Raw genomic sequence first — 19,810 nt, 5'->3', positions numbered from 1 at the left:
CCAAATACTCAGGTTTGCTTTCAGAGCTTGCGTCAAGGACCACCTGGGCTGGCTCATCTTGGGTCACCTTACTGCCTTCCCAGTGAAAACTGGGGAAAATAATTCTTAATAACATTGTAGCTTAAAGATATTAAATTAAGGGAAGCGTCAGCAACTCTTGTAGGTAGGTGTATTTGTGATCAGACTCGCTTGGGCTGTGACACACTACAAGTATTTAGCATTACTAATTCATAGAACACGTTAATTTAAGTACTTAGGGCACTTTATCCACTTTTTACTCTATAAACATTTAAATCCCTCACTGTTCAGCCAGCCCAGCTCCGTGAGAGTTCGGAGGGGATGCTTTGGTCCCTCACACCCCCACCCCGTTTCCTGCTGCTCCCAGGGCGAATGACGGCTTTTGGGCACAGGTGTCTTTGAAGGTGTATCTTATTTGGTCGATAATTTTTTGACCTGTTGCTGATTTTTAACCTCTCACTGATTTTTAATCACCCGTCGGAGGTTGGGGGGGGGGGGGTGCCGTATCGCCGCCGCCATAAAAACTACAACTCCCAGAAGGCTCCGAGGCACTGCACCGCGCTTTGATGCCGCGCGCCCCGCCCTCCTCACTTCCTATTGGGTGGCAGCCCGTCTCCCTCGCCTATGATTGGCTGCGGCGCGCCACCACACTTGTCTGCGCCGTATTTGAGGGGGCGCAAGATGGCGGCGGGCGACGCTGTGGGGAGGTACCGCGGCACCGTGGGCAGGAGCAAGGACCCTTCGGGGCTGCTCATCTCGGTTATCAGGTAGGGGCGGCCCCGCTCCGCATCCTCCGGGCCCCTGAGGCTGGCCCAGGGCCGGGTGCGGGCCGTGCTGTACTGGGGAGGCCCGCCTGGGTCGGGCCTCGGGGGCACGGGGTCCCTCCTGGGCATCGGGTGCCCCTAGGCTTGGGTTCCCCCTGCTCCTGGAGCGCTGGGGAGGCTGTAGTACTGGAGCAAACGTTGTCCTGCGGGCTGTCCCGCTGTCCTGCTGGCTCACTTCCTCCTGCTCCCAGTGCTTTGCTTCATGCTGGGGTCAAAGAGACCTGGACAGGCTGGATCGAGGGGCCGCGACCAACAGAGTGAGGTTCAACAAGGCCTAGTGCCGAGTCGTGCGTTTTAGCCACAATAACCCCATGTACTGCTCCAGGCAGGGGCAGAGGGGCTGGGAATCTGTCCAGCAGAAAAGGACCTGGGGGTGCCTCTTGACAGGGACTGAACATGAGCCCACGTGGGCAAGAAGGACAGTGGTACCTGGTCTTCATCAAAAATAGTATGGCCACAGGACCGAGAAAGTGATTGTCCCCCTGCGCTGGGTGTTGGTGAGGCCACACCTCGAGTGCTGTGGGCTCCTCAGTTCAGCAAGGACATTGAGGGGCTGGAGCGTGTCCAGGGAAGGGAACGGAGCTGGGAAGGGGCTGGAGTGGCTGAGGGAGCTGGGAAAGGGGCTCAGCCTGGAGCAAAGGAGGCTCCGGGGGGACCTTGTGGCTCTGCACAAGTCCCTGACAGGAGGGGGCAGCCGGGGGGGTCGGGCTCTGCTCGCAGGGAACAGGGACAGGAGAGAGGGAACGGCCTCAGGCTGGGCCAGGGGAGGTTTAGATTGGCTATTAGGAGGAATTCCTGTACAAAAAAGGGTCATTAAACCGTTTTGGGTTTAATGGAATGAGCTGTCCAGGGCAGTGGTGGAGTCCCCATCCCCGGAGGTCTTGAAGAAAAGACTGAACGTGGCACTCAGTGCCCTGGTCTGGGTGACAAGGGGGGGTTTGGTCACAGGTTGGACTCCGTGGCCTTGGAGATCCCTAGCATTACAACAGAGATCTCTTCCAAACTCACTGATTCTGTGAATAAACCCTGCAGGTAGTACCAGCTTAATGCCATTCATGAAGGCCAAGGCACTGTCATGTTATTGCTGTGGAGTCCATGAGTGACCCCCACCCACAAGCACAGCAGCACTGAGTAAAATTCATCTGGTGACAAGTCTGGAGAACCAGGAAGTCCAGTTTGCAGACTCCATCCTGTGTGGCAATGCCAGAGTGGGCAAAGTGCTGCTGCTTCCAAGTCTGTCTTGTTGGGATTGAAAAGAAAGAGTTGTGTCCAGTCATATTTAGACATCAATTTTTGTCAGCCTTCATTCCTGAACTCTCCTCTGCTGGAGAGTTCTGTGACAGGCTTGGATGTGAATTCACTGTCCGCCCCCAGTACTTCTTTAGCTGCTTGTAAATCTTTTCCTGTGCTGCTTAAAACCAGTGGGTTGGCAGCTGATTGCCCACACTGAAGGTTTTAAATGTTCTTACACATTTTAAATGTGCTTACACAGTGGGTGTGGGCAGCTGCAGTCACACCAGTGGGATACTGTGAGTTGTAACGAGCTCCCAAACGCTGGATTCTATTTCAGTGTTTTAGAAAGAATCATTCAGCTACTTTGGAGAAGTTGTTGTGGCAGTAGTTCTGTATCTAGGACATGTTATGATTTAAATATCTTCTGTCAATGATAATGTTTAGGACATAATTCCATTCTTTTTCATTGCTCTGGTATTTAAAATCTTGCAAAACTTGAGGGAAATGTTGGTTCTGGAAAAAAAAAAGCAGCTGGTGCCACTGTCTGTGGAAGAATAATAAACATGCACTGGTTGTGCAGCACTTCCTGTTGTAATCATCTTTTTTCTATGTTTCCTGTAATTTCCAAGAGTATTTTAAGGCCTTGCTTTTGTACCTCTATTTTAATAAATCTGGGTTTATTAAATTTATTTTAAAACAGAAGAGCGAGCTCACAGTGTTCTGTTATCCAAATAAGAAGAAATGTTTGTCTCATAATCTTTGGCTTTCAGGCACTGTTACCTTGGTTAGTTTAGGTCCAGTGTTTAGACACAACATTGAGTTATTGACTTTATGAAATTGAAGTTATTCAGTAGAACAGCCTGATAACTAAACTTCTAGAGTTTAATTAGAACTTGGTTTGGATGTAGAGATTCTCTGCAGAGCTTGAAGTGTCAGGTTGAGCCAGACCATGAAAACCTGAGGGCAGAACTGATTGCAAAGGAAGGAAAAAGTGTTGTGGTAATAATATTGATGTTTCTTAGGCTTAGCCAAGTACAGAAAGCAAATGGTGTGAAAAGGAATTTAAATCACTTTTCTCTGTATGATGTTTTTGTGTAGGAGCTCAGGTGAGGATGAACTTGCCAAGCAACAGGTGAATTTTTCAGTGGTTTGTATGGCCATAAAATACCACTGCAGACAAATTTAAACCTGGGTGGGTTAAATGTAATTTTACTCAGCTACAGAAAAATATTACAAATCTTAACAGCAAACTGTTGGTTTGAAATGTGACTGAGTTTCCTGTTGTTGATGGCTTTATTTCCAAAACCTTTATGCATAATAAAGGCTTCTGCCAATCTTTGTGGTTTTACACTTGCATTTCCTTATTTAGGCTGTTTATTTCTCCCTTGTTGCTGTGTGAAAGGTCCATAAAGGGAACAGTGTATGAAAAACAGGAAAAGTTTGACTGCATTTTTCTGCTGTAAACAAACAAAACCAGAGGAGCTTCTTCAAGTATTCATGTTTTACTTGGTTATAGCAAAGACAGTGATGTTTTCCAAAAACAAATCTTGTTTAGGTCTGCAAAATCTCTTCATGTTGCCTATGAAATGCTCTGAAATGTGAAGCTGAAAGGCCTTCTGTAAACAGAAATTATTTTATTAATGAAAGGATAATTTCTGATATTTACTCAAGCTCAGTAGCTCTCAATCACAAGAGACTGAATAATTTACTTTTCTGTGATCCCAGATTTAGGGATTCTTGTAGTTATGTGACTGGACTTCCCAGGAGAGTGTCTCTCTTCCAGGGAGAGTGTTAGGGGTAAGATCCTTGACAAAGTTTAACTTGTATAGCAGCACTGAAATCCAGTAAGAAACGGAATTTTATGGGGTCTGGGGCTCTCGTTTGGGAATTTTCAGTCATCCCTGCTCTCTGTGGTGCTCTGAGATGAAGGAAAACCCAACAGGATCCCACGTATGATTCCTTTCTGTCCCTGTGAAGTGTCACTTTTTCCTGTTGTGTCAGGGAACACATTTGTTCTTCGGGAGTTGTTTCCTGTGGGAGGATTCATGGACTCATGGAATTGACCTTGGTTTTCCGGTTGTTGCCAAGAGTAGAGACTAAAGGCAGCCTCAAGGATGGATTCATTTGGAAGAATGTTCTGTGGGGGATGTGCAGCTGTCCCAAAAGAGCCAGGAGCTCCCAGGGAAATCCCAGAGTTAGGAAGGTGTAGTTCTACTCCCAGTAGTGCTGGGGTCACCCTGAGTTCTTGGGCAGTTCCCCTCTTGTTTCTCCCAAAGGAGAAATAACGGGATTGTCCACGACAATAAATCTTTTGGAAGTAAAGAGTGTCTGGGAAGTTTAATGTATGTTTGCAAAGTCTGCCCTTAAATCCCCACTTCTGCAGCGGCTCCAGGGAGCTTTTCCCTGTGCCTTTACAGCTGTTGGGACTATCTTCAATTTGTCCTTGTCCTCAGAGTGCTGAGAAGAAATGACCATTATTTGCCACGAGAAAACAGCTCCTGGGATTGTGACTTTCAGAGTGGATATTGGATATCAGGGCTTTACAGCTTCCTTCCCTGTGCTGCTGCACTTGTGCTCATTCCTCAGCACGCCCACTTCCAAAACCTGCTAATTCCTTTGTGGATGAGAAAGATCCCTCAAGTTCTGTAAATAAAAGTTACTTTGTAAGGTCAAGATGCTGTCACAGGAGACCAGAGGCTTTTGTTGGAGAAATCTCCTGCTGACCCCAGGGGCTTTGGCAATGTCTTTTTAAAAACCATGCAGATAACGGAGCGAATTTGGCTCATCTGCTGGAGGACAACTTGGGGAATGTTTTATTTTATCACTCAAAGGACAAACGTGTGTTTGTATATTGATTTTTCTTAACCTTTTGTTTTGTTGGTAGCTGGTTGAAGGAGCTTTTGTATTCTGAAACAAGCAACCTGGCATTTAGCAAATGCTTTTTTTTTTTTGAGAGAGAGAGATCTTGTCAGATTTCTAATTGGTGAATGTGTCTGCCTTTTATTTATTGTTGGGCGTTTTTCTTCCCAATTAAAGGTTGCTATTTTTTAAACCTGGCCTTTAATAGCTGCTTTAATTGGGGGAAAACAAAGTTTAGCAGTGACTCCATAAGACCTCAGTGAAATCTTTGTGCTGAGCTTTCACAGAAGCAAACGCACCTGACAGATCTCTGCAGAAGTTGAGACTGCAGGCAAAAAACCTTGGAACATATTTTACTCTTCACAAGTGGAATTCTTTTTCTTTAATGCTTTTGGCCACTATTTTCATTATGGGTGAACTTTGCTGAATGGATTTTTGCTAATGACCTGGCATTTGGTCTTCTCTTCGTGTCTAAAACAACAGAACTGAGATCCCAGTTTGTGATGGAGAGTGAGTAACAGGGATGTGGAGCTGTTGCCCTCGTTGTTGCATTTGAGAAATAGCTGCTACAAGGAATAAACTCGAGTTATTCTGATCTGTAATGGTCTCTTAAAACCACTTTTATTGCTAATGGTGTTTTCCAGTGTTATAAAGGTAGCAGTTCTTCTACGAGAAAAGTACTTCAGAAAGTCCCTGAAAATAAATTGTATATGGCAGAGTGTGGTTGTAAACTATAAATTTCCTTGAAATGATCTCCAGGCACTTGTATAAAATGTTTAGGTATTTGGCAAATGTTGGGCTGTAGCTTGATACAGACCCTTGGTTGTATTTAAGAATGGGTAAAGGAGCACATGTGAATACACAACCACGCAGAAAAGGACAAGATGTGTGACTGTGCCAAGTTAAAAGCTCAAGGTACTTTATTTTCCAGCTCTTACTTTAGCTTTAGACAGTGCACTGTGCAGTGGAGTTGAACCTACCCTGGCAAAACCAGGAAGTGGAAATAGCTGGTTTTGGTAGGAAGCGATTGGGGTTTTAACTCTTTCAAAGGTGTTGCCTTCAACAGCTCTTGGTTCTGGTGCAGTTTTGAAACCTTCAGGTGAATGATGAAATTCCCCAAGCCTCCTGCTGGTTCCTGCAGGACTGCAGGTGTGGTATCGAGGGTTCAGGGTGCACAGTGGGCGGTGGCTCCCAAAATATTCTTTATCCCTTAATTATCCAGGTGACAGGTCTGAGTAGCATAGTCCAGCCTCTGCTCTTGCAGATCTTGAAATACTGATCCTTCGGGCTTTTATTTTCTCCAGGGAATGTGGTAATACATGGAATAGTTGGTTTGATTATTGGATCTAAAGTTAATTGCCAAAAGAAGGTGAGAGTTGGTTCCTGTGGTTTCCTATACGTGGAGACAGCCCTGGACAGGGTCTCACATGGTGGAGTGGGAGCTGAGTCCCTCTGCTTGTGCTTGGAGGTGTAACTGGCATTTCCTGGGGCTTTCTGCTGCCTCCATCCCTGTTCCTGCATGGAAAATGTGCAGCTGGTTGGTGTCCCTGGGGTTTTTCTGTGTGTGGGATTGAAACTCTTCCCATGCTGCTGTTGGAGCCACTGCAGTCCAGTCTTTGTTTCAGAAATGAGCTGATCACTCACTCCCCTGGCATCGTTTGTATCGGTGTGAGGAAATTTGATTAAAGGTTGGTTAATTTAGCAAAATAAAGAGTTCCCTGCTGGTATTTATTTAGATGGCTGGAGGCTGCTCAGCCTTTTTGCTGCAACTCTCCTGTACCCATCTGCAAGGCCTCAATGATAAAAAGATCATCAGCTTCTGTTGAAAATGCTCTAACCAAGTGTGTAAACTGCATGAAAGATTAATGGAATGTAAGTAGAGGAGGAAAATGTTTTAAAATGCTCTGTTTGCTCTGTGTGCTTAACAGGATTGTGAACAGACTTGGTGCTGCTGTTCCTTGTAGTGAGTTATTTCTTTGCACAAGGGAGATGGAGTTCTCTGCAGGCTGAATACTTTGTGTTCCCCGTGGTGAGGATGGAGTGTGCTGGCCTCAGGATTTCATTTATTTTTTAATTTATTATTTATAATTGTTACAATCAGTTCTTGGGATACCCCATTTCCCATGCCCATTGGCTTGGGCACTACAGTTTTTGACTACCTGCTTTCCAGCACCTCACTGTCTCCACGAAGGAATAGTTTCTTTCCTGAATGCTTTAATTCATTTCCTCAAATCCAGAATTTCACAGGAACAATCCATTAACCTGTGAAAATAATGAGAAATCATTCAACATGTTGCTGCCAAGTTAAATTGTTAAATACCTTTCAGAGTTTTATTTTTTTTTCCTTCTGTCTGGCTTTGTTTCATAAGGACCCAACTCTTACAGCAGTTTCTGTGAGACTCCGGAGAGGTTTCAAAACATGAATTATCAGATTATACACTTTGAGGTTAAATAGTGCTGGAAGCTGTAGATCACCCCATCTGGGACTTGTCTTTAAGACAACAGTTTTCAATTATAAAATTGAAATAAGTCCATTTAGTTTAATGAACCTCTGGAAAATTTGTAGCTCAGTGGAGACACAATGGGTTGAAGTACAGTTGTTCTTGTCCTAGGGAGCTTTACAAAATACTCTCAATGTGCTCTTTTGAAATGTATCTGCTTGTGAGGTCTCGTGGGGTGGAACAGCAGTCAGGAGGAAGAATATTTGCTGAACTGCTCTGGACAGGATCTTTTCCCCAGAGAGGATTTTTCACACCCATCAAAATAAGGTTGGGAGCAGGGGGGAAATATGAATAAACCCCTGAATTTCAGAAAGGAGTAGATTTTATTCTGATCAACTCAGGGACTTAAATACGGGTAAGATAATGTGTCTTTGATCTTAGGCGTTGCTTGGCATTTTCACTACAAGGCCCAGTCCTTGAAATTACCAGTGTCAAAGCCACTGTGTGATGTTGTGCGTCTCTCTCCAGCTTTGCGGGGGGGGGGGGGGGAAGGCAGTAACAAATGAGTGCATTTGTCACTGGTTATTGCTTGTAGAGCGCTTAAATGCATCTTCCACACCTCTGGGAAGTCAACACTTGATCCTCCCAACAACTTGCACTTCAAACTCACTCACTGCAGCAATTCCTGGGATCATTTTCAGCCTGACAGTGCCTGAGGAACTCTCTGCTCACGGCAGCTTGTGCTGGGCGGTGAGATGTGGAAGATGATCCCTCTCATCTCGGTTATTTTGTTCCTCTGTCGCATCCTGTCCTCCCCTCTCTTCTCCCGGCGGTGTTCCCTGGCTCTCAGCGTTCCTGCCTGGCAGAGCCGCTGCCCTCGGGCTCGGTGCCGCTGTCTCTCCGTGTGGCCGTGCCTGGCCTGGGGTGCCAGAGCCCCACAAATGCTGCAGCGATCGCAAGGGTTCAAACCGAAATGAGAAAGCAAATGCTGTAATTGCTGGGTGGCCACAGCCATGAGCAAGAGTGGCCTGATGAGAATAACTGCATTCTAATGGGTTTCCTTTGACTCTGCTTTTTTTTCCTCTTCCTTTTTACTACTGAAGTTTCCTTGGTACATTGCAGCTGTTTCCTGCAGAGAGGACACTGGGCTTTCTAGACATCCACAACGCTCTGCTTAAATTATTATTTGTTGCTTCTAGCAACTGCTTTCTTTGTTTAACTCCACAAATCCTTTGTTGGTCAGAATTGTCTATTGGCTAAAGCTGTACTTTTCTTTTCTGCACCTTCTTTTATTCTGCTTTGTGTTTTAGGTCCTTGGTGTGGTGTAAAATGGAGAATAACAAAACAAACAAATCCCTCTAATTTTCTTTCCTGAAGGGTGATTTTGATAGTTTTAATGCTGCACTGTTTATTTTATTATCTGGACTGATGCAAGTATATATATAATTATATATATATAATATGAGTCCCCCTGTGCTGGCACTGCTGAGGGACCGCCTGGAATCTCAGGGGCAGTTTTGGGCCCTACATAAGAAGGACATTGTGGGGGCTGGAGCATGTGCAGGGCAGGGAACGGAGCTGGGAAGGGTCTGGAGCCCCAGGAGGGGCTCAGGGAGCTGGGAAGGGGCTCAGGCTGGAGCAAAGGAGGCTCAGGGGGGACCTTGTGGCTCTGCACAAGTCCCTGACAGGAGGGGGCAGCCGGGGGGGTCGGGCTCTGCTGCCAGGGAACAGGGACAGGAGAGAGGGAACGGCCTCAGGCTGGGCCTGGGGTTTTAGATTTTGGTAACAAGAAAAGTTCCTCCTGTACAGTGGTGGAGTCCCCATCCCTGGAGCAATTAAAAAACCGTGTGGATGTGGCACTTGGGATGTGGGTCAGTGGTGGCCTTGGCAGTGTGGAGGAAAGGGTTTGTCTTGACGTTCTTATGGGTCTTTTCCAACCTTAATATGATAAATTGTGAAACATATTCAGCAGAGTTTTTACAATACTTCTGTTTAATACCTCCCCAGAACTTGTTATCTCCAGACTTCCAAGATGAGCAGTAAAAGAATTATCCTTTAACTGTCACCCAAACCGTAAAACAATGAAAACCTCACCCAATTTCTTCAGAAGGGATGGATCTTGTCTATCCCTGAAATTCTGGGTTTCGCCCAGGGCTGCTGCTGTTTAACAGGTTTTTGGTGTTTTTGCTGGAGGAACAGGTCAGTACATCAGTGAGTCCTACCTTGGCCACACATGAAATGCAGCTGTAGCTTTGAGCAGGACAAGCTTTCAGCCACACTGCTCTGAGCAGTTGGTACCACAAACTGTGTGTTTGTAGCTTCAAAGGTGTTTTAAAGTGAGGAACTGGGAGCCTCAACAAGGTGTGAGATACAGCACAGAGGACTTGGAACAGGTGGTGGGAAGTTTACTGTGGATTCCTGTTAAAATAGGAGCTTTGTTTGATCCCCCCCAGCGATTCAGCACTCAGTTCAATTGCACTTCACTAAAATGTTCTTTTTCCTGATCAGATGAGAAATGTTTAAATTTTAGCAGCTTTTTTTTTTTTTTTTTTGTGGTGGTTCCCACTGTCTTTAATGAGTATTTTCATTTGAATGAGTGATGCTGAGTGAAGAAAAGTGAATTGCATGCTCAAAGAAACCTGATCCAGAAGAAAAAGAGGATTATTCCTGGATTTCCAAGCTGCACCTGTGCATCATGTAATACTCTTTTCTGTCTTTAACCACCAATATTTACATAAGTCTGCTCTGATGTTGGGGAGCAGAAGAAAAAAGGCTTTTAGAGGGATACAAAGATGCTGAACACCCACAGTGTTGGTCAAAAGCAGTGGGGCCTTCAACACTCCTTTCCTGTAAGAATTACCTGGTGCTAACTGAGCATTAATTTCCTAAAACTTGTATTTGCATTTTGCACGCAGTATCTGTTCTTTCAGTTTTGCTTAATAAAAAGAATCCACACAAGCATAATGCCCACATACTGTTACTGCAATGTTCTTCCTGTGAAACAAATTTTCTAGTAAAGAAATTGATAATTAAGCCTCGGTTTGCCATCCATAGCTTAGAAGTAATCACACTTAACAGGGCTGGCCCTAGGGCAGGTAAAGTAGGCAGGCAGTTATCCACCCAGCCTGGCTGGAGGCATCAGAAAAAGCAAATTTACAGAAATGAAACATTTATTATTCATTAATGTTAACAGTTCTCTCTTAAAAATTGACATAATCTAATTTTCTTGGTGTTTTATTGGGCAGGTAGGAAGCTGGCAGCAGGCTGGCAAAAGGAATTGCTCATCTGCACTGGAAAACAGAGAAAATGTATAATACAAACTGTGTGGGGAAAAATGAGTCCTGAGTGTAAACAGAAGTTCTTGCTGAATCTCAAATCTGATTCCTGTTAAAGGTGCAACTGCGAAGTTGGTGCCTGCAAATGGATCATCTTAAAGGTTGTAACTGAATTTTTTTGCCACAGTGCAAAATACAGGGGGGTGGGGGGCAGCAAAAGGCAGGATTTGGTGGAAAAAATACTCTTGTGAAGGGAATGAAGTGACAGGGGATGAGATGAAGCAGGAGGGGTGTGGATGGCACCGCAAATTCAGGTTCAGAACACTGAGCTTGTGTGTGCTCCAAGGGTGTTCAGCGCCTTGCAAACCTAAATGGGGACAGATTGTGGGCAGTTGGAGCTTGGAAATTAATGGATCTGCCTCTGCCTGACCTATTTTTGTTATTGGCTGTTGTAGAATAAAAGAGGGTGGAAAATAGGACAAAGGGGAATGGCTTTAAGGTGGAGGAGGTTGGATTTAGATGAGGTTTAATGGAGAAATTCTTGGCTGTGAAGGTGGTGACACTGGCACAGGCTGCCCCTGGATCCCTGGCAGTGTCCAAGGCCAGGCTGGACATTGGGGCTTGGAGCAGCCTGAGAACAGTGCAAGGTGTCCCTGCCCATGGCAGGGGTGGCACTGGATGGGCTTTAATGTCCTTTCCCTCCCAAAGCATTCCATGGAAACAGAGCTGCTTCTCCAGTGCTTCAGACTGAGGCCCATTAATAGGGTGCTGTGTGCTAAAACTGAATCTTCCCTGTCAAACAGGAAAACAGACTTGAAAATAGAGGTGGAGGAGACTCAGATGCTGTGGACGTCTATATGGATAAAATACTCCATCCCCTGGAAGCTTTGTGGTTTTGCAACACCAAGCTGAGCTCTTTGGCTCTGTGGCTGCCTGTAGGACGTGCCATGGTGCCAGGAAAAGCATTTCTTAGGAAGTGCCCCTGTGGCTGTTCTCGGTTTGTGCTGAGCTCGTTGGTCTGGGTACTGAGCAGCTAAATCTGGTGTGCATTTCATCCACATCAAAACTCTTTCTGTAGCAGTTTGGTGCAGATAAGCTGCCCATATTTGTGGTAACAGGGGTGATACACAGAATAAAGATTAACCTGTATGTGATGTGTGCTCTGTGGTGGGATCCACAATGTTAAATCCTGTTTTGGGCCTGGAATGCTACTGAAGCTGGAAAATAGCATTATTAGAGAGGGAGGTGAGTGGTTTCATAATTCTGCAGCTGATCATCTCGGTGTAGCATTGCTGTGCTCCTGGAGCTATCTGTTGTGCCACATGATGAGTGGTACAGTGGTGTTTGTTTTCTTCTGCTGCTGAATAGCTTAGTAAACATCATGTTCTTTCAGCTCACAACAATAACAGAAGTGTATTAGCTTGTGAAGAAATGATAACTTATTTTCTGTCCTTTTACGGCATCTGCCTGTTGTTCTCTTGTGTTGTTTGAATGCTGGAGAGTTTCCTTTTTCTTCCTTTCCTCCCCAAATTAATGCATCACAGTGTGGGAGTAATTTTAGATGAGACTGGGCGGTAGCTGTTCATTGGGCACATACACATCTGGGGCAGATCTATGGAAAGCATTGATTTGTCAAAGGACAAAGAAATATCCAACGCTGCCTGTAATGTGAAATAACTTCCTTCAGAGCGTGTGGAGTGGCTGGTGTTAGATGTTGCTGGGACCAGAAGAATTACATTGGTTTGTAGAGATAAATCTCTTTTGTCCCTGCTGAATGTATCATATTTTTGAAGCTCTGTTTGTATTTCTGTGGTAAATACACACCACAGTTTTATGCATTATAAAAGTGAGACATGGTGTGACTTCCTTAAAAAATCGCAGAACAGCTGGGTTTGAAAGGGACCTTAAAAACAATCCAGTTCCTATGGGCAGGGACACCTTCCACTGTGCCAGGCTGCCAAGCCCCATCCAGCCTGGCCTTGGACACTGCCAGGGATCCAGGGGCAGCCACAGCTGCTCTGGGAATTCCATTCCAGCCCCTGCCCACCCTCCCAGCCAGCAATTCCCAATTCCCAATCTCCCATCCAGCCCTGCCCTCTGGCACTGGGAAGCCATTCCCTGGCTCCTGTCCCTCCATGCCTTGGCCCCAGTCCCTCTGCAGCTCTCCTGGAGCCCCTTTAGGCCCTGCAAGGGGCTCTCAGCTCTCCCTGGAGCTTCTCCTCTCCAGGTGAGCACCCCCAGCTCTCCCAGCCTGTCTTCTCAAAACTCCTGACTGTTTTACAGAGAGAAGCATTTCATTTTGCTCCTCAGAGGAAAATTTTGAGACTCTGAGATCTGTGGGGGGAAAAAAAATCTTTAATGCCACAAGTGGGTTTTTCAACTGCTTCCAAATACCTTGTTGAGCTTTTATAGTAAGAACATAAATCCAAAGTCTTGTGTTGCTCTTCACTAAAAAATGAATTACCCTTTTGCTTTTGATGGCTACAGTCTGTGCAGCTGCTTTAAGAGGACAGGTGGGAGTAAATTCAAACTTCCTTCTGGGTCCTGCTGGTGGCACTTTGTCCCTTCACCTGAGGTGCTGAGGCAGGAAGATTCTTGGAGAGCTTGGAGTTCATTCAGTTTTTTTAGGGAGGTGCAGCCTCGTGCAAAAGTGGTAGAACTGGCAGTTATGTGTATAAATATATATAAATGTGAATAAGTTTTCCTGTGTATTTACCTTCGGAAATGAGCTGTTCCTGGCCTTGATATGGGCTGTTGGAGGAAGCAGTTGAAGGCTTTGGGCTCTTGCACAATGACAAGGCTTCAGGACTCCTGAAAAAGTCTTTCCATATATTCCATCTGCTCATTGGGTTGGATGCTGGAAATAGGAGATGAAAAATGCTTGTGACCTACAGATCAACTTCTACTGAAATTAATAGTCCCATTGGACATTTTATTAATCTAATTCCAGTGTCAATTCAGTGACCTCAGGGAAATAACAAGGTTCAATTTTTTTCCTCCTGAGAAATGTGCTGTACATCCCATGATAAAAACATTTCAGGGTTGTGTCTGATCATCTTCTCCTCTCTCCTGTCTTCCATCTGTGGGAGTGACTCCAGTGAATGAAGCATTTTGGATTTGTGTAAGCTGTATTTTTAACTATGTAAAATCAAAAGTCAATGAGATTTGGCTCAATGAATTTCTGTTTTATCATAGCACAAAAATGTCTCTCAGCAGACTAACAGCCAGTTGGAATTACTGTAATCCTGGTGAGCTCTTGCTAATGAGACAGGCATCTTCAGCCATCCAGCTGCCAAGTACAAATTCCAGGTATCTTACAGAGGAGGAGGATTCTCATTTGGAAAAAAATCAAAATGAAAAAAAACAAGTGAACTGCTCGGGAATCCCTCCTGGAAATCCCCACCGAGTTCAACGTCTGCTACTCAGGATCTAAACTGATTTTCCTTCTGTTTGTCCTCTGTTTTGATTATTTTTCAGGGAGTTCTGAAATGCTGATGTGTATTTACCATTGTTTCATAATCCTGTCCTCTTTTGTGATTCCCCCTTCAAAGTTCTTCCTGCAAAGTTCTTTTCCCAAACAATTTGGATCCTTTCTATTTGACAAACAGTGTGTTGACTTTCCTTCTTCCTTGTGACACATTTTAATAGGACTAAAACAAGCAGAGATGCCCTTGGCTTACTTTTCTGCAGTGTTAGCAGGAGCATGCAGAATCTCAGGAATATTAAATATTCCTTGCTTTTCTCTCTCTCTTTTTTTTTTTTTTTTTTTTTTTTGTGCAGAGCAAGAAAAAGAAATGGCTCCTGTACCATGAGACTTAGATGGGAAATTCAGGTGTAGTTTCAAGATCCAAGTGATTAATCCAGACTCGTTATCACTGGAAATAACCAAATCCTAAACCCAAAACCTTAAATTTCTGAAACTTGCTGGGTTTTTCGGTAAAATGAAAGAAAAAAAACTCTGTTGTTTTTTTCATTTGGGTCTTGAGTTTTGATTTAAACTCTGACCCTGTCTTTAAGGAAATATCTACAGGTGTTTAAGGCAAACTCATGTGAGTGCCAGGCTAAGAAAAAACCTGTTGGGGAAAATTTGTTGTTGTGTGGAATTTTTTATCCTTTTTGGTGTAGGGTATGGTGCTTGGGGACATGATTTTATGGGGACCTGACAGTGCTGGGTTAATGGTTGGACTCCATGATCTGAGAGATCTTTTCCAACCTTAATAATTCTGTGATGTTTTAAACCAGAACAGATGAAAGAACTGAGTTGTCTGGTCAAAATATGAGTGTGGTGGTGATTTTTAGTGGTGATTGTTTCCACAGTATTTTCCCAGACCCTGTAATTAAGAAAAGCAGGATGTTCCCAATACAGGTGTTTATTCTGCATCCAACAGAGCCAGCTGGAAATCTTGGAATGTGGCAATTGACTGAGCTTGAAACTTTTGTTCATCTTGGTTTAGTTGCCCTTTCAAGGGTGAGAGGAGACCAGAACTGTGCAGGGTCATTGTATGATTTCAGTAGGAACAGTCTGGTGGGGTCTCCAAGGTGTCTCATTTGCAGCTCTCCTGGCTTTGTCCTTCTGCCCCTCCTGTTTCTGGGATCAGGAACTGCAGGGACCTCTCAGGCTGCACAAACAGCTCTGCTTTGGTGGGCAAATGTCAGGTGTTTTTAGCAAAATAGATTTTTCTATAGACAGGACAAGCTAAATTCAAATACAAGACAAAAAGGCTGGGCAACACAATATAAATCTGCTTAAAAACTATGGCTGGAATTTGTTAGGAAGCCTGAGCTGGATGGGATTTGCTGGAGCACTGGGAAAGGCTCGTGGCATCCTCTGACATGAGCGATTAGCTTTGGAGAGAGATCTTCAGCTTTTGTAACCAACTGCTGACACTGCAGACGGATTCTTTGGCAAATCCAGGATTCTGAAATTGAATTTTGTTTGATGAAAACTACAAACTTTCCTAGTCTGTGCTTTGGGCCAATTTGCTTCTGCTGCTCCCTTGTCTTTATCCAGACAGGATCGCTTCTCGTGCGATCCGTGCCGCAGGTTAGAGAGGCTGGATGTTTTCATTAACTGCTGGGACAGGCAATCCTGTGCAGCTCCAAACCCAAACAAAATGCCAATTCCTGAGGAGGATATTCCTTGTGTCCAGTGTAGCCATGCTGAAGAACATTCTTCTGGCAGAAGTAAGCAGTTCTTCACAAAGAAAATGCATTTATCTGCAAGAGCTCTTGATGACTTTCTGCCAGTCTTGCACATGATGTTCATTGTAGAATCATGGAATGGTTTGAATTGGAAGGTTCTTGAAAATGGTCTGGTTCCAACCCCCCTGCCATGGGTGGGGAGCCTTTCACTAAAATTTATATTTTTTGGGCCCTGAGTAACCTGATCTAGTGTTCTTACTTTTCAGATCCTTTTTAAAGAGCTTTGGCTAAAATATAATTAAAAAAATTTTTTTTTTGTGAAAAGCTGATTTAAGACACAACTGAAAATGTCTGGGAGTAGAATTAACATAGAGTAGAATAATATTAGAAAGGATTCCTGTTTCTGTAGATAACCATGAAGCATGGAACTTGAAATACTGCAATTAATTTATGCTTTGGAAGAAGCTGCTTTGAGGGGAGACTCGTGGGGGGCTGCAGCTTCTTCAGGAGGGGCAGCTCTGATCTCTGCTCTGTGTGACAGGGACAGGTCCTGAGGGACCCTATTTCAGTTGTGTGCAGGTACTTTAAAGGTCCATGGAGCTGTGTCAGGGGAGGGTGAGGTTGGATATCAGGAATTCTGGGATTTTTTTCTCCTCGAAGGGAGAAGGAGATCACATTGATTCTCGAACAGAAATTTGGAGTGACATCAAGAAGCTTTGAGCTATGTCCAGTTTCACAAAGTTGTCAGCAGTTTTGCTGTAATCTTAATTGATCAAAATAAAAAAATAAAGTTTAAAAAGTCCTAATAGATAGTGTTAGTCAGAGGTTAAAGCTGATGAGGAGGGGAAATAAGGGCTCGTGATCCTTCCATGCTGTACTGTTCATGGTGTATGTTTGAAAACTGTGGGAAGATCTGGATAGGTTTGTGATGGACTTCTCTGTGTCCCTGTGACATCCCTTACCTTTGGTAGGTAAATTATGGGAGCTACAACACTGCACAAGCTGCACTGACTCCCAAGACCAAAGTTAAGATTTTTTTCCATCTAGCTTTTTATAAATAATAAATCAGGAGATATTTCATACGCTACATTGTGCCTGTATTAATGACTCCCTGGCAATGTGATAACCAATAGAGAACTTCCCCTGAAAAGGGAAGAAAAAACTCTGAAGCCTTTAAAAACTGGCAGAGTAATAAACCACAATATTGATGGGTTTTATTTTCTTGCAGTGCGTTGATCTCTGCCGAACACCAGACACGCTGGAATAAACTCCACCAGACTTAACTCCAAATAACTTTTGCCATCTTGGTGTCCTCAGGACTTTATCCACCAGCGATGATGTGGAGGACAGGGAGAACGAGAAGGGCCGGCTGGAGGAGGCGTACGAGAAGTGTGACCGGGACCTGGACGAGCTGATCGTGCAGCACTACACGGAGCTGACCACGGCCATCCGCACCTACCAGAGCATCACCGAGCGCATCACCAACTCCCGCAACAAGATCAAGCAGGTGGGGCCGTCCCTGAGTGTTTCTGTGTTTGTACCAGCTCCACAGGCTCTGCTCCAGCTGCAAATCCCATTTTCCTCTCTGCTGGTGTTTTATTGGTGGTTTTACCACTGATGGAAGCTCCAAGCCCCTGTTTTAAGCCTTTGTTTCTCCGTTTTTCCAGCTTCTTGTCATTGTTCTGAACTGAATAAAAAGGGAGTTGAGAAAGTGCTGTTACCACTAAACTCACACCTGGAGTACTGTGTCCAGCCCTGTTGGAACAGGTCCAGAGGAGGCCCCAGAGCTGCTCCCAGGGCTGGAGCCCCTCTGCTCTGGAGCCAGGCTGGGAGAGCTGGGGGTGTTCACCTGGAGAAGAGAAGGCTCCAGGGAGAGCTGCGAGCCCCTTGCAGCACCTAAAGGGGCTCCAGGAGAGCTGCAGAGGGACTGGGGCCAAGGCATGGAGGGACAGGAGCCAGGGAATGGCTTCCCAGTGCCAGAGGGCAGGGCTGGATGGGAGATTGGGAATTGGGAATTGCTGGCTGGGAGGGTGGGCAGGGGCTGGAATGGAATTCCCAGAGCAGCTGTGGCTGCCCCTGGATCCCTGGCAGTGTCCAAGGCCAGGCTGGACACTGGGGCTTGGAGCAGCCTGGGATAGTGGGAGGTGTCCCTGCCCATGGCAGGGGGTTGGAAGAAAATGATCTTTTAAGTTCCCTTCAACTCCACATCTTTGCGTGATCCTAATTCTAAGCCAGGTCTGAATACCAGTGGCTCTGTGTCATTACAGGATCATCCAGTCCCAATGTCACTGTTGCAAGTTGTGTCTTACTGGCAGCATTTTCTGTAGGATCTCACTGAGAACAGAAGTAGTTAAAAGTCAAACTGAGAGGTGGATGTGAAGCACAAAGCTTTGCAGTGCCCCTGTTCATTTATTGTCTGGGCATGTTGCTATCAGGTTTTTGAAGTCTTCAGGGCTGCTGAGCTCACACCTTTCCATCTCATCTTTTCATGTTTTGTTGTCTTGGCCTCCAGCCACCTCCTGAATAGTCTGGGTGATTCATCAGCTTGCTTTTTGCTCACAGAATACGAATTTTGATGGTGTTTCGAAGCTCGGCTGTGTTGTGTGAATGTCCATGAACTCTGTGCCCCCAAATCTTTCTTCATTTTGAGTGCTCACACTTGGCTACGGTGCCAGTAAATAACTCTGGCACTCGTGGCTGGGGACTTGTTTGAGCTGTTCTGTCCCTGCAGCAGCAGATGAGTTCTTTGGGCTCCTGTCTTGTACTTCCTGTGCAGTTTGCTGTACCTAAACTTTGCAAACCAGGCACCAAATTTTTCTTATTTTGGTTTTTTTTTGTTTTTCCTGGCTCTGTGGAAGTCTCAGCTTAAAACCTTTCCCCACAGTGCTTTAGGAGCAGTAGATTTTTACCCTTGTGGGGTTACATACTGACCCTCCGGGCTTTGAAAATTCATTTAACATTTTCAAAGAAAATGAGAGCATTCTGATGCTTTCCAAGGGTAAGAGTTCATTCTAGGATTTATGGACAAAGCTCAGCACTCTGAAAGCAGAGATCAATTCCACTAAATTTGAAATCAACTATAGGCAGTGGTCTGGTTTCACCCAGTGTGCGAAGCTTTGCAGAGGTCACAACAAACAGAGAGTGGTGTGACCTTTGGGTCCCACCTAGAGGAATGACTGTGAGAGTGAGGGACCTTTGGTATTTAAGTTTGCTTATTAGTTTTGGTCAATATGTACTGAAGTGGGTTTGACCTAATCTCACAGGAGGCTGCAGATCTGGTTTGTCATCAATCTGTGTTACCTTCCCAGGCTTGCTCTTCGTGTCCCCTCTGTGCAAGGTGGGTGGTCACGTGGGAGTTCTTGCAATAGGAATTGTACAAGTGATAGAAATTCCAGATCCTTCTGTGGATTTGCCTTTTGTAGTCAATTCTTGTGCGAATTCCTGGTGGGAAGGGTTTAGTTTTGAGTTCAGCTACAGAGGTGTTGCCTCTGTAAAACTGAATTATGAAGCAGAACCAATTTGGGCTATCAAGGGGAGGGTTTTTTTTAAGATCTGCTGTTCATTTCTTCCCCTGCTCCCCAGATGTGGATAGAGTTGATGATCTTTCTTGCAAGGACCGCAGTAGGAATGTCTGGTGAGATTCCTTCTGGCCCCATGATTGTTTTGCTGACCTAATTTGGTTTTCTGTAGCTGCAGTCCACTGATGATGCTGTGCCAGGTCAGTGAAACATTTCCAATTAATGTACTGAACAGGGATTAGATGTGAAATGAACTCAGTGTGTGTTTTAGTTTGCCTCTGCTTTTTATGACGCTCTTAGATGAGGCTTTTTTTGTTGGCTGAGGATTTTTCCATGCTCCTCTTTTCAGAAGGACATTTTGGAGTGCAGTATTGAAATCTCAAACTCTCCTGCCTCTGGACAGAGGCTGTTTTATGGAGCTGTTGTTATTTATCAGTGTCCAGTTTTGGTCCACTGATGTGTTTTTCACTTTTTTTTTTTAACTGCCTTCAGGTGGACAA

At 44.9% G+C, this 19,810-nt stretch overlaps 1 protein-coding gene across 1 annotated transcript; it reads left to right on the top strand.

The window, feature by feature from the left end:
• Nucleotides 1–672: 672 nt before the first annotated feature.
• On the top strand, nt 673–17,425 carry LOC121673430 (exocyst complex component 4-like). The gene is made up of 2 exons (XM_042046724.1): nt 673–785; nt 17,110–17,425. The coding sequence occupies exons 1-2, from the start codon at nt 700–702 to the stop codon at nt 17,408–17,410; spliced, it is 387 nt and encodes a 128-aa protein (XP_041902658.1). The 5' UTR covers nt 673–699; the 3' UTR covers nt 17,411–17,425.
• The last annotated feature ends 2,385 nt before the right edge of the window (nt 17,426–19,810 follow it).

Source organism: Corvus kubaryi, unplaced genomic scaffold, assembly GCF_017639235.1.
Source record: "Corvus kubaryi isolate FWS band 111438036 unplaced genomic scaffold, C.kubaryi_AGA036_p1.0 65430, whole genome shotgun sequence".
NCBI classification, from domain to species: Eukaryota; Metazoa; Chordata; class Aves; order Passeriformes; family Corvidae; genus Corvus; species Corvus kubaryi.
The sequence above is the reverse complement of the archived record's forward strand: the minus strand, read 5'-3'. Positions and strand labels throughout refer to the sequence as shown.

What these genes read in the sequence shown, in the direction of transcription:
- LOC121673430 (XM_042046724.1), top strand. Translation starts at nt 700, where the DNA reads ATGGCGGCGGGCGACGCTGTGGGGAGGTACCGCGGCACCGTGGGCAGG. An exon ending in CTGCTCATCTCGGTTATCAG is followed by an intron (nt 786 to 17,109) that starts GTAGGGGCGGCC and finishes TGGTGTCCTCAG; the next exon opens with GACTTTATCCACCAGCGATG.